Source organism: Melopsittacus undulatus, chromosome 5, assembly GCF_012275295.1.
Source record: "Melopsittacus undulatus isolate bMelUnd1 chromosome 5, bMelUnd1.mat.Z, whole genome shotgun sequence".
NCBI lineage: Eukaryota > Metazoa > Chordata > Aves > Psittaciformes > Psittaculidae > Melopsittacus > Melopsittacus undulatus.
Genome location: NC_047531.1, coordinates 47,797,359 through 47,812,645, shown reverse-complemented (window position 1 = coordinate 47,812,645; position 15,287 = coordinate 47,797,359). Strand labels below are relative to the sequence as shown.

Below are 15,287 nucleotides of genomic sequence, written 5' to 3'. Positions count from 1 at the left end.
CGTGTTAATATTTATCTTTTATGGTTTGTATGTAAGAAAATTCCACTGCTTCAGGCTCTATCCTTTCAAATAAATTACTCTGGTTTGCTTTCTATAGGCTTTATTTCTTCTAGTGTCTGAAGGTGTTCTGCTTAAGTAATGTTTAATGAAGTCTCTTGCCTTAAACAGAGGTGACTCCACATTTGCGGAAGCATTCAATAATCCATAGAATTCATAACTTGCATATTATCTAGCTTTCTGGATTGTTGGACCAACTGTGATGATAAGTCATTGACTGCTGTCAACCATGAAATAATTATTCAGGATTGGGTTTTGTTTTGTGGACAAGGGAATTTTGCAGATCGTTCTTATTTCTTTGGTACAGTTGTATTAGCACAAGAAGTCTGAAGTAAAAGGCTTGAAACCCACACACAAAAAAATAAATCTGAGGCTTTCAAGGCCCAGAATTAAGCCCAAATGAAGAATAAAAATTTATAGCTTTTTATTATTTATTGCACCGTTCAAAATTATACTACTTGCTTCGGAGCACAGCAATGTTTCTTGAAGTGATCCCTGGGAGATCTTCTGTCCCAAAGTCATGCAGACCTCGTTCTGTGTTATATTACTTTATTTTGATTTAGATTGGTTAAAAAGTGTCTAGATATCAGCTCAGAGCACTCTGCCCATTACTTGAAACTATGAAATTCAACTGCAGTGCAGTCAGTTTAACTCTTCTACCAAGCAGCACACACAGTCAAGTATTAGTGGTCCCTTACATTAGCTCACTTACTCCTTTTTCAAAGGTGGAATGACAAGAATAAGAAGAGATAAATGACATCTGTGTCATACTGGATATTCACCAAGTAGGGAGTTAAGATTGCCATTGAAGTCTTTGACTAGATTTGCATTGTAATTGCATGTCTGATGCTAGGAGATTGTTTGGTGTATGGGTAAGTAGAGGTGCTTGTTTTCTTTCTATCTGAGAGTATCTATACAATGTACTCTTGCTGTCCAGGAATGGGAATGCAATATAATCACATCCAAATGAGTTTTATTCTTTCTAGCTTGGGTATCAGCAGCTGAGAAATAACACAATTTCAGTTCCATGCCTTCCAAGCTGGATGGAGAAAAAGAATTCTGCATTTTATTTCACTTCTAATTATAGCATAGTTCTGTCCTTAATGTTGACATTTCTCTATTTTTGCACCCATGATTTTCATGCTCTTCAAATCTGTCATTTAATTTTTAATAACTATTTGCTTGAGCATTCACGTTCCAAAATACCTGTGGCCAAACCTCAGAATCAGACTTGTGACATTTTTGAAGCTCAGATTTATCTATAAGCTTTGTTAATACTAAAAATAAATAAATTAGATTTTTATTTTCTGGAAGAAAGTCTGCAAACAAATGCAAGGTAGTCTATCCAAATGTTGCATTAAAACAGGATAGCTATTTATATAGATAAGAGGAAATGTTGGTATACCTCAACAATGGGAATTAGCATTGTGGTTTTGATTTCTATAGCTGTTTTTTTTTCATGAGCTTAGTTTAGAGGACTGCTCACTGTTCCATGTAAATGTGAAACAATGGAAGAGAACAAGCAATGAACAGTTCATTATAGCAGGGAGATAGTTTTGAGTCAGAAGTTGAGAAAAGTACTTGATAAGGAGAACTGCCAAACAGTAACTATGATTTCCATTTTCTGAACCACTCAGGCTGGTGTTTACTTGATAAAGCCAAAGGAACTCTCTGCATGGGAAAGAATATTAAATAACAAACTTTTTATGTTAATGCAAGCAGATAGAAAGTTATTTCAGAGAGATACCTTAGTATATGATACTCACCTATCTTCACTGTAAAAAAATGTCTTGTTGATTATGACACTGTAGATAACTCTTCCCATCTTTTGCTTTGTTTCAATTTTATTTCAATTGAACATTTTAAACCAGTAGTTTAGTTTGAGGATTTGTTACCACCTGTCAAGCATTTCTAGTCTGTGTATGTATAAGTTTATTAAAGTTATGATAAAATATGTCTCCTTTGAAAACACATCAATTGCATCCCTATTTGCCCCCTTATATTTTGGCAGCAATAATATACTGGGAGGTGATGGTAGACTGTGCTGGAATTGTTCTCTTTGGTTATGGATTTTGGTTTTAGGTTAATTAATCTTTTTTTTTATAGATATACGTTATTTCTAGCTCAGTATTTAATGCTGTTTTGAAAAATGAAGATAATTTTTGAAAATGTGAAAATGAAGTGTTACCTGTTTCTGGAATGTAAATTTTTAGTTAAATGTGTTGGATTGAACCATTGTGATTTTTTTAAAAATTCCCTTGTTGCCTTTTTCAGCCAAAATACTTTCCAGAATTTGACCTACATGTATATTGAATGTTTCTGTCCTTCTGTGCCTCTCATTTCTCAGCAAGCACATAATACTGTACTGCTGAATAAAAACCATCTGCTCCTCACATGTGAATCAGCTGGGGCCACTGTTTGGCACAAAATGGTAACCAAAATGCTGTAGCTTGACTGTGAAGGAAATGGGGAATAGGAAAATTATTTTGTCTTGCATACATTTCTAAAATATATGTAGCTGTATAGTAATTGCTTTCATATTAAATTCTTCTGGTCTTGACTGTCTTCCCAGACCAGAGACTGGCAGGCAGCCCTATCCAGAACAAAAGAAACACATGCTTATCTTTTAGTGTGCTGCTTTTAAAATTAATAGGACCTGGAGCTCACAGAACTTTAACATTTGCCAAAGTTTACCGTTGTCTTAAGCATCTCCTTGAAGTGTCAATTCTGTGTAAAACATGGCTGGGTTTGAAACACATCCCTGCCTCACAATGCTGGCATTAAAGGAAAATGCAACTCTAAGTATATTCTGACAGAAGTGCTCTGTTTCCTCCTCTTGCAGATGGGAAGCCAGTGTCACTGTCTCCACTTGAATCCCAGCCCCATAGTCCTCGGTACACGGCGTCAAGCCAGCGGGATCGTGAGAGCTTGGAAGTCCGCATGCGGGAGGTGGAGGAGGAGAACCGTGTGCTTCGCAAGCAGCTCAGCCTGGCACAGAGTCGCAGCCCCTCACACCACCGCGGCAATCACTCCAAAACCTACTCCATGGAAGAGGGGACAGGCGACAGCGAGAGCCTGCGGGCTGGCATTGTGGCAGGGAACAGCTCTGAGTGTGGGCAGCAACCAGCAGTGGAAAAATGTGAGGTAAGGAAACGAAAGGAACCTGCCAGAAACAAAGCTTCTTCGATTTGATCCTTCAAGGACACTGCGGATCCCTGTCTCCTTCCCTCTAAAACTTTCTCCTCAGAAACCAGCCTCTTTGAGGACTACTGAGTGCAACTTTTTAGATAATTTTTAATTATTCCTTAAAAAAAACACCTTTAAAACATTTAATCATCTGAATAACTTCCGAGTTACTATTTGATCAGAGTTTTTTGTCTTTTTCATTCTTGTGTTCCCAAACCTGATGTAAAAATCAAAGCCTTGTTCCAAGCTGACTTCAATGCAGCTGTGCTGATAAAACCTGTGGCAAACTGACCCCGTGCATTTCTAAATGAAAGCACCACAGTGCTTTCAAAAACCTTATTCCTTTGTTTGTATATCTGTACTAGAAGAGTTCAGGGTTTACCATTAATTAAATTGTGGCTTATGGAGCCAGCCTGTGCTTTTGAGTCACTTACAGGAGTGTTTCTGGATGCCACTGTGGAATGACCTGCTTTGCATGAGCTATAACAGAAGAGGTGTGGTTAGCTGCAGGGAAGAGAAAGTCAGTTTCTAAGAAGGTTTTGGGGTTTTTCTCTGATTTGGTTTTACGCATTTTATGCCAGTAGTTTTGTGGATGTCGTCCAGCTATGTAGTTGTCAGTTATGTGAATGATGACAGTTCCGAATATGGATAGATCCAAAGCAGGAAGCCTTGCTTAAAGGCCTTGTGCCAGTCCCAGCTGGTGAAGATATCAAAAATAACTTCCTCCATTTATTTCTACAAAAAGGGTAATACTGTCACCTTTTATCTTGCTTTCTGACACTGGGAAAATAAAAGCCAAAAGAAAGTAAGTGGGAGAGAAAAAGAAGTCCTAATTATCTCTTTAAATAAAGCCTATTTAATGGGCAAATATCCAGTATTGTCTAAGAATGAATTATTGCTTTCCACTTAGACATCTTTGTCCAGTAGTGTGGAAGAACCAACGTTATTTTAAGGAGAGGGAAAAGGAGGTTTTTCATTTTCCCTCTTCCCAATAATGAGGGTCTGATTTTCTGCCCGGTGAGCATTTTGGCATTTATTTTAATGAGGAAAGTTCAGACCATCAATAAACAAACTTAACTTTTCACTTATTTTCATGCCAAGCAGCAATGAGCTGAATCTCAGTTCTTGGTTTTTCAATGTACCTACCAATCTGGGACACAAAAATAGTAGCTTAAAAGAGGAATAGTTTAAGTGGCCTTTCAGTTTATAATGTGTTTTTCCAATAAATTTGCTTGCACTGTAGGATTTAGCATTGTGCTGAAGGCAATGGTTATATAAAACATGTAACCTCAGTTTATTTGCTATGCACCTATCTCACCACACACTATTTTCCTAACAAAATAGCTTTTTCTTAAGGAATTCACTCAGTAATTCAGTAACAGCAATAGAAGTTAAAATTAAACTTCCTTATAAGCAGACTTGCTAGGGGTCTCACTGTTTATCCTACTGTTGTAGATTCTGGTTCCGTGTTTCACAGAATCACAGAATCCGAAGGGTTGGAAGGGACCTCAAAAGATCATCTAGTCCAACCCCCCTGCAAGAGCAGGGTAACCTAGTGTACATCACACAGGAACTTGTCCAGGTGGGCCTTGAATATCTCCAACGTAGGAGACTCCACAACCCCCCTGGGCAACCTGATCCAGTGCTGTGTCACTCTCACAGTAAAGTAGTCCTTCCTGATGTTAACGTGGAACCTCCTATGCTCCAGTTTACACCCATTGCCCCTTGTCCTACCACTGGACATCACTGAATAGCCTAGCTCCATCATCCTGACTCCCACCCTTTACATATTTGTAAACACTGATGAGGTCACCCCTCAGTCTCCTCTTCTCTAAGCTAAAGAGACCCAGCTCCCTCAGCCTCTCCTCATAAGGGAGGTGTTCCACTCCCTTCATCATCTTTGTGGCTCTGCGCTGGACTCTTCCAAGCAATTCCCTGTCCTTGAACTGAGGGGCCCAGAACTGGATGCAATATTCCAGATGCGGCCTCACCAATGCAGAGTACAGGGGGAGGAGAACCTCTCTTGCTCTACTAACTGCACCCTTTCTAATGCATCCTAGGATGCCATTTGCCTTCTTGGCCACAAGGGCACATTGCTGGCTCATGGTCATCCTCCTATCCACCAGGACCCTCAGGTCCCTTTCCCCTTCACTCCTTTCCAGCAGGTCAACCCCCAACCTGTACTGGTACATGGGGTTGTTCTTCCCCAGATGCAAGACTCTACACTTGCCCTTGTTGAATTTCATCAAGTTTCTCCCTGCCCAACTCTCCAGCCTGTCCAGGTCTCGCTGAATGGCAACACAGCCTTCTGGTGTGTCAGCCACTCCTACCAGTTTAGTGTCATCAGTGAACTTGCTGAGGGTACACTCAGTTCCCTCATCCAGGTCATTGATGAAAATGTTAAACAGCACTGGTCCCAGCACCGACCCCTGAGGGACTCCACTAGTCACAGACCTCCAGCTAGATTCTGCCCCATTGACCACAACTCTGTGTCTTCTTCCTTTCAACCAGTTCTTGATCCACCTCACTACCTGATCATCAAGCCCACACTTCCTTAGCTTATCTATGAGAATGCTGTGGGAGACAGTATCAAATGCCTTACTGAAATCAAGAAAAACCACATCTACCGCTCTACCATCATCCCTCCACCTAGTCACTTCCTCATAGAAGGCTATAAGGTTGGTCAAACATGACTTCCCCCTGATAAAACCATGTTGGCTGTTCTTAATGATATGCCTAGAGATGGAGTCAAGAATAAGTTGTTCCATCACCTTTCCAGGGACAGAGGTAAGGCTGATTGGTCTATAATTACCCGGGTCCTCCTTCTTGCCCTTCTTATAGACTGGTGTGACATTTGCCATCCTCCAATCCTCAGGCACCTCTCCCATTTCCCACAACTTACCAGAGATGATGGAGAGTGGCCTAGCAATGACTTCTGCCAGCTCCCTCAGCACCTGTGGGTGTATTCCATCCAGACCCATCGATTTATAGATGTCCAGATTGCATAGCTGATCCCTAACCCAATCCTCATCTACCAAAGCAAACTCCTCCTTTGTCCTGACTCCTTTTGGTTTATGTGAATGGTATCTGGACTACATTCACTCTGTGTTTCAGTGCTTCAAAGGTGTAAGCTAGATTTTTTTTAGCCTCCAACTCTGGAATATATCACAGCAAGGGTCAACAACTTGGGAAGAAAAAGACAAGGTACCTGAAAAAGGACTGGGGCTGTGGGGGAGAAGAAGAGAGCTAGAAGTAGGGTATTTCATTGAGTCAGTTCTTTGAGATTCACTGAAGTTAATTTCAGAATTAGTTTGGGATGGTCTTTAGTGATGATAAAAGCATTTGAAAATGCATTTACAATGAATGAACATTAAATCTCTGATAAAGCATAATCTGTGGGATAATAATTTTGATCTATATCAGATAGTGGTGGGCTTGTTGCATTCCAACCACTGCTTCTTACTCTATTGCATCACAGGAGAGCTGTTCTGATGTTACAAAATGGACCAGCATTATATTGCGAGAAGCATTTCCAAACAGACCCTTCTCACTGGAGGGAGCAGATCCCAGTCATGCTGTCCCAGCAGGAGACAATTTTAACACAAGCTCTAAGTATAAGGCCAGGTTGGGCAAAGCCTTGGGTGAGATGGTGTAGTGTGAGGTGTTCCTGCCCATGGCAGAGGGGTTGGAATTAGATGATCTTAAGGCCCTTTCCACCCCTAACTATTCTGTGGTCCTATGATAAGTAAGAGTAGTCCTTACACAGATGTAAGAACGAATAGCAGGCTTCAGGAGACCATAACGCTGATGGAAGCTGACAATCATTTGACTCTCCTGTGATGTTGGCCCAGTATCTTTCCAGCTTATGCCTCAGTAAACTGGACATTTAGTTTGAATTAAGTGTGCATTTATAAATATTTTAAAAAGAGACTATATATTAGAAAAGAGTTAATTGGCAGCATAGCATTTAGTAGATTAGCAGAGTGCTTAACCTCTGAAACATTTTTACAGGCATATTTGTATTGTCACTAATCTTAACTGCGTTGCTCAATAGTTTTAAGTGTGTAGTACTCCAGAACCACAAAGAACAGGGCCCCACCAACTCCAACACTGTAGCACAGGAAAAGCAGATGTTACCCGCCTCTGGGAACCATTTGTAGCATATTTACATTTTGTAACATGCTTTTAATATCTCTTAATCACATTTAATGATTATCTATGAAGGATTAAGTAACCACAATGGAAGGCCTGGCTAGTGCTACTGGAAAATTATTGGAGTATGAAATGCTTTACCAGAGATTACTTTCAGCTATAAGAACTAATTGCAGTTTGTTAAGCTCATTATTTCACCATTCTAAAAAGTAGCCTGAGGAGGAAAAAAATAACATCTGTTTATCTAGGCACCATATACTCCTCTTCAGTATGGGATCTTGGGTATTTTCTTCCCATTAATATTACCCCAGAACAGACTTATATTACATACTGCTCTCAGAAGCAGTTTTTCTACACTGGTCTCTAGTGGCTAAATAAATGGTTCCTAAACTATGTTAGCATGCACCTTGGTGCTATTTAAACTTCCTTTGCTGAAGTTTAACTTCCTTAGATGCGTTTAAGTGCCTTTGCCTGAGTGCTCCCTAAACTATTTAAAACCAAAAATAGTTCTGTTTGTGTTCCTGATCCACAACCTGTAGGAAGAACAGCATGGTTAACTTCCACAGTGTTTTGATTATCTATTCATATCTGTATGTATAAACAGAGGGAGAATTCATTGAGTCTGGAAAGCAAAAAGTATCATCATTTAATCTGTTGTTGCAACGAGTTCCATTGTCTAGAAGCAGCTCCAGTGAATGGCCTGTGTCCAGACTTCTTGCAACATCTATTAGTGATGAACATGTCTATCATTTAGTTGAAAAAGAGTATTGTAGGAGGCTAGACACTATCAAGGAGCTCAGTTTAGTCCTGCAGTGACTTTTGAATGTGTAGGCTAGAGTTAGACAACTGGAATTATCATGGGCTGTAAACAGCGAGGAGCAAGTGCAGCGTGCAGAGCCTTGGTGTGAGAAGTTTGGAGAGTCAGGTTGAACCAACAAGGCAGGCTCCTTCCATGTTGTGGAAGGTGGCTTCACTCCTAGGTGTTGCAGTCATCAAGTCTGGAACTTGTGTGAATTGCAGTGCAGAGTTCTGGTGGGATGGAGCTACAGTCTTCCAGCTATCTCCAGATGGAGAATGAGGATTTTGAGAGAGCTATGATGTTGCTAACCATTTTATAATCCGGGAGCTAAAGCTTACAGTAGTATACTCAGGAGAATGTAAGTTCTTTGAAGTGCTTCCTTCTGCCAGCTGCTGTTGCCCTGTCTTGCTAGGATTTGCCTATAATCAGTCTGCTCTCTCTCCAAACACGTATTTGGAACAAGCATGGAGAAAACTGGAAATAAACATTCCTTTCATTAGGATGCAAACATGTGCAGACAGTTCAGGTGGATGACCTCATGTTGACTTCCCTGTTTAACAGTTAAACAGTGAGGGAGAGGAAAGTGAATCAAGAAAAGGAGAGGAACAGATAGAGTCTTGCAGCATGCTGCAGGCTAAAACTTGGGGGGAAAAAAAGACTAGATTTTTATTCTCTGAGGATTATTGCTCTTACTTGGGGCTCATTGCAGGCAGGAATACAAGTTATACGTAATATCAAAACACTGCAGAGAGGCTGAGTAGAAGGTGTATGGATGCCTGTGTCTTTGAACTGCAGGACACAAAGAAGAGCAGCAAGTGCTGTCTTCTCTCTGTGCTGTGGCTGGAACAGCATGCAAAACAACAGCACCTGCTAGAAGACAGTGAGGAAAGCACATGCTTTTAATTTTGAAACAAACTGAGTTAGGTAAGTAAAGGGGGCAAGTCGACTGAATAAACTCTGATTTTGAGGAGAGTTTGAAGATGGAGAGAGAGTTCGCAAGGAGAGCTTTTCTGACAAGTAGAGGTGGTGTAAGATGTTAACAGTGCCATTCTGTCAAAACCCATAAAATGTTTGTTTCTGGTCCAGTGTCTTCAGGTGAAGGGTTTAAAGCAGGCATGAGACTATTCTCAGTTAATTTGGGTTTAAGCGGTGTTGAAGGGAAGGATCCTAGATCTTCCAAAAGCCTGAGAAAGATGAGGTGGTGAACAGAGAGGAGGCAGTGTGTGCAGGGACAGGAACCAGTGCACCTATGTGCGTAAGTATGGTGCAAAATGCAGCTGCAATAAAAGACATTAATAAGCAGCATCTGTTCGCCCGTACTTTTATCACAAGAGAGAAACACAATCTTTTTGCTAAGTGCTGAGCCATGCTCAACTCCAGTTGGCTTTAACATAAATTTGAAGTGCTGAATACCTCACAGAGCTGTTGCCGGAGTGTACTGCAATAGCTTTTCTTTTTCACACCTCTCTGGACAGGCGGTTGCCTTATTAATTCAAGTCCTCTTAAAACCCCACATTTTCAATGTGCCTCAGCTTGTGAGGCACACTATGGCTGGAGGCAGCTGCGATGTTCATGGGGAGGTTGCACAATGGCACAGCCACTTGACAGTTACATGATTCGAATTGTGCCCTGTACCAGGCAGTGTTAATGGTTGGGGTATGGACTCCTTAGACATGCCTAACTCATTCCACCTCCTGTTTAAATCTGCTTCTGTAACAAGCCAGACTTTGGGAATCTCACTATGTGAGGAGACAGAATTCCTCATTTGCTCTCTGCTTAGTGGGCTTTCTGTGGAAAATGAGAGCTGTGTGTGTGAGAAACCAGCTAACCAAGCTTCAAATGGAAGCCAAATGAGGCTTCCCTGCAGTTTCACAGCTGTGTCCCCAATCGCAGCTTTGTGCTGCCAGCGTGGTAAACTCTTCCTCATTTCTGTGACCACAAAGAAACAGAAAAATGCAGAAGCTGGAGTCAAAACTTGCTAAGATTAATTTTCTTTTGTCCCCAGGGAATAGCGGTGGCTAATTTTAACACTAGAGAAGAATAACTTAGCAGCATTTTTCAAATTATTACTTACAACTTTAATAATAATGACTAGTAGTGCCTTTTCACTTTTCCCTTTCCTCTTGAAGAAATGAGTAAACCTCTGCCTCATACCACAGGGGAGGCACAGAATAAGTGATAATTTACCAAGGTGCTGGAGTGGGGAGAATGTGTGTATGTGGGGGGGGTGTATTTAACTTCACATTATCACTGCCCAGTACAGCACATAACAGTAGTCACAGGCAGGGAAATGACCACCCATGTTCACAGCTCGTGTCTGATCTTGTCCCTGTGATGCAGCCTGCCACTGGCAAACCAATTGTCCCTTTCATGCTTATCCATCAGAGCTTGCAGATGTTCTTAGGATGGAAATAATGCAAAATTTCTAAGAGCAGATCTGCTTCTAATTGTCAGATATAATTTTAAACTTCAGAAGGCTGAAGTATCTGCATGTTTGCAAAATCAGAATTTTGTGTGCTGCTAAGTGGCTGGGGGAGTACATACATACACACACACATATGCTCATGCGCTCTTAGCTAATAAATGCAATTCTGTTCAGACATCTGATGCAATTTAGGGACAGTAATGACTTTGGAATGATGATGGTGTTATAACTCAATTAGGATGTTTTTAACAAACTGCCTCAAGTGGGCTGCAAACAGCTGCAAGACACCCACTCAAATCCTTAACAATCGCCACACTAAATAATAGCACTGTCATGTATGTGCTGTCCTTAAGGAATGATAGAACACAGGAGCAGGCCTTAATTTTTATTCTTTCTGTTCCTTTTCTCCCACAGACTATCCACGTTGCCATTGTTTGTGCAGGGTACAATGCCAGTCGGGATGTTGTCACGCTTGTCAAGTCTGTCTTATTTCACAGGTAAAGGTAGCTTTCTTTTCTTGTATATTGTATGTCTGGCTGTAACTAAGCAAGCTCTTTTGCATTTATTCTCTTACTTCAAAAGAGAGTCATATTCATTTCCCTGGTTCCTTTTTCAATGGAAGAAAAAAAAGCATGGAATTTGTGCCCACCACAAGTAAATTCACCTATGTAAAGATTTCTACAGTTAATTAGGGGGATCAGAGATTTACTTGCTTACTTCTGTTGTATTGTGGGAATAGGGGCAATATCTCTCTGTACTGTAAATCATCTGCATACTCCTGACTGTTGTAAAATAATAATAGTAATTGTAATAGCAGCATTGTATTCATTTAGCCTATCTCTGGTATCAGTTTACAGCGCAGGTGTAGATGGTAATATAAAATCCATAAACATAAATAGACACTGATTACTTGACTATTCCAGCTTCCCATTTAGACATTTATTTTTTATGTAAACTTCTTACTACAGTCAGTATTGTTTTATTAATTATTTACTGCGTGTCTGCCTTTGGAAGGGCTACTTGCAGCCCCTTCAGAAGGCTTTGCAACCTGATTCTAACCCATGGAGCATGGTTAGATCCCGAATCTGGGAGGCATAAATATACAATGAAGTCAAAATAACCAATTTTCTTAGTAAATAGCATCTCCAGAAAAGAGAAATGCTTTTGGGCATATGTGTTATTCCCTTGTCCAGTTTAGTAGTGTCTCTCAGAGATGTTTTCCAACAGTGTTTCAGAAACTGGATCAGACTGTTTGACTCAAACACGGCAAATAGACTAATAAAACATGCACAGAGTATAAAGAGTGTACTAAGGTGATAGGTTCAATACACTGCTCTATTCTGAATTGCAATTTTGTACCAGGGAGATCGACTCTTGTTTGTGTCATGTGCTAAGATCTTCTTATAGCTAGCTGAAGTAGAGCTTTCCAGTCCCCCACATTACTCCTTATGTTTGCCTCCAGTCCTCTGCTGGAATAGCCTTAGTCATCAATCCCTTACAACTGTTTTAGTACACCATTTTAAATTTTACCCATTTTTGGTAAGTTTCATAAAAGAGTGTAAATGCTCACCTTGTACAACGTGGAAAAAGTCTCAGTAAATATCGTGTAAGAGGTTGGCTAGAATGCAGATGGAGAGGGGAAAGTCTTCAAAATATGAGAGCAAATTTCACTGTCAACACATAGACTTTGCAGTCTTTCCAGAAGCAGTGTGTTCATGTTAGATGAGGGCTAGGAAAAGAAAAACAATGCTGAAATAAACATAAGAAAAGCAAAACAGTAAAAAGCTGTATCATGCTCTGTGCAGATTTTTTCTGAATCCTAAAATCTTGTTAAATTTTAAAACTGTATCTATTTCCAATTAGACTTCTGAATTATTCAGTGTAAGCTGGCTTTATATTGAAAGGGGGTGGGGGGTACTATCTATTTTGATTGTTGTTTCTAAGGGATTTCTAGCAAATACGCATTTTTTATGGTGACAGGATTTATCCTCACCACCATGAGTGGTTAGCTTTACAAGGTTTTTGTCTCCTAGTGCTTGCATCCATTTTGCGAAGACTCTAATCTGTTCTGTAAATAATAGGAATCTCACAGCTCACAGCTTTAAACAATCTCTCCCTGTGTTACTTAAAGGGAAGGTCCCTGTTTTATAAAAGCCACTCATCTGAGCAATTAACAAACATATAAATAATTCTGTCATATAATGACAGAATTATGTAATTTGCAAATATATTTAATTAAAAATTTGTAGCCAAAACAAAGGGGATCAACATTGGCATAGCTACGTCTGGTGGATTCTGCCCTCGTCAAGAACATATTGCTTTTTGACTAACAGTACTGCTCATCTTAAAGGATTTGTCTAGCTCAACAGAGGTGATAAAGTCCAGTATAGCTAATGAAACTTTAGTACAGTTAATTACATTCAAGATAACCTATCTCACTTGTTTATTCAAAACATACATAGAAAAAATCTGAGTCCATTCCTGCCTAGAACTACCTTTTGTAACTAGTCATTAAATTGTTCACCATAAAGGGAATATGTTCTCAAAGAGACAGAGCTTCTTACAGACCTTTCTTCCTTATCATCTATAAAACACAGGCTTCTTAAGCATTTGTTGATGCTTTGGCTACATGTGCAGAGGCCCATGCTTCACAAATCCTCCTTTCTTGGATCTTTATCTTTGGCCTGGCAGTGGTGAAGAAATCTGGAGAATTATCAATGAACAAGAAACAACTTCAGCTAAAAAAATTATTTTGAACCAAGATTCCTTGTATTGGTTGCCAAGTGCAAACAATAATATCTTGGAGACCAGTATACACTTCAAAAATTATGATGACTGGAGAGAAAGCTTCTTTTAGTTCCTAGGATCTATGTAATTGTAGGAATTAAGGATGGAGAGAGGTCATGACACTGCATTAAGAGGAATGAGTTAAGGGAGTTGGAGGTGGTTGGTTTAAGTAGTGGCGTGCTTCGTGACATCAGTAGCAAGTTCAGTATCTGACTTGAGGATTTTCAGTGAGAACAGGCATGCAGATGCCTCTTCTAACTGCTTTATGTGCAAAAGGAAATGCATCCTAGCTGTCATTGTCCAATAAGCCAAGACATTTGAAAGGACTGTACGTTTCCATTGGAGAAGAAATTTGCTTGTTCTATTTCTCCGAATCGTATCCTAATCCCTAAAATTAGAATTTGCAGAATCATTTGTAGGATCACCACATTCAATCTCAAATACAGTTTTGCAGGAACACAACAAATGTGCCTTCAAACATATTGTCAAAGAAAGTTTTTTTTCCTTTTTTGAAGTTTCTGATGATCAGTGTTCAGCCAAACCTGATGACAGCCAGTGAAGAATCTGCCTGCAACAAGAGTGCATTGTGTAATTGAGAGATGCTTGTGTAGAAATTGTGTTTGTTGGTATGTAGCCAGGCACAGTGTGGGTTCTCCTTGGGTAGCTGTAGCATTACATCTCAATCCTAGCCTGCAACACCCTGAATACTGTCTACTGGTTAAACAACTGGCCTTCAAAGTAACCACTCTTAATAGCCTAACTTGTTCCTGCTACGCTCCACTTGGTGTTTGTTGTAAGAGCACTGATTCTAGTGAATCTGTCTGGAATTCATGTAGATGTCATGAACATTTATTAGTGTTTCCATCTAGTTTACTAGTTAAAGTGTGTTTCAGCTGTGCATTTCGAGACAAAAAGAGGTACCTAAATTCCCTACTTCTGTAGGGAATCCCTACTTCTCTAATAGGAAGATTCTGAGAAAAGGAGGTCATGTCAGTCTAATCTTCCCCTCATGCATTAATATGTTTGTTATACCCCCAACTTTGAACTAGAGGGACACAAAACAGCAGGGGTGCTGGGTCATTAAGAATAAAAACTGCAGGAGTTTCTATAGATGTAGTATGCTGTCTCTTCTCTCTTGCATGAATATACAGCAAATCCTGCATATTGAACAGTTCAGTTCTCCCCCGGTTTAAAAAAGCAAGTTTCTGATTCTAGTCATACCATATATATCGTAAGACTTAGGCAAGCTACTTGTTGGAACTGTTTGAGAATATATATCTGTCTTTAGGTTCTAGGGAGTAGGAAGAAGAGGGGAAAAGGAGTGGTGTGGTTGATTCCTTATAAGAACTTCATGGTTCAGAAATGTGTTTCATTCCCAGTAGAAAAGGAACTTGATTTCAGTTTTGTCTTTAGAAAACGTATGCTCAAGCCACAGAATCCCAGCAGCTTTTAGCACCCAGTTTGACATAACTGACAGTCTGTTCTCGGGAGGAGACTCAGCAGATCTGGGATAGTGCAGGGTTTGCAGAGTCTGATAAATATGCATTGGCAGTGCTGCACAGAGGGAGGCTTGTAGGATAAGTTCTTAGTCCCTAGTCTGTAGCTTTCCTGCTTTCCTTCTTGGTCATGTAGTTCCTAATTATGACAGATTTTAGAAATCTGTTGCAGGATTAGAAACAAAAAGTACATCTGAGTCAATTTGACACAGCCAAGCTCATATTGCTGTGTCCTCAGTGCAACTTCAGTTTTTCCAAAGCAGAAGACTAAACACTAAAAATAGTGGTCAAATTGGCAAAATTAAATGCAAGTGCTTTTGGAAACTGCATGTAGTAGTATGAAAGCATTTGTATTTCTCTTTCAAAGCTGAAGAAGTATCCTAAT

General features: G+C 40.0%; 1 protein-coding gene across 3 annotated transcripts in view; it reads left to right on the top strand.

The window, feature by feature from the left end:
- Positions 1-15,287, top strand: part of LARGE1 (LARGE xylosyl- and glucuronyltransferase 1) — a 278,913-nt gene that overhangs the window by 134,298 nt on the left and 129,328 nt on the right. For all 3 annotated transcript variants that reach the window (XM_034063061.1, XM_034063062.1, XM_031050097.1), the window contains 2 exons: positions 2,900-3,201; positions 11,034-11,116. In XM_034063061.1, the coding sequence (XP_033918952.1) occupies positions 2,900-3,201; positions 11,034-11,116 (385 nt within the window). The remainder of the gene's footprint in view (positions 1-2,899; positions 3,202-11,033; positions 11,117-15,287) is intronic.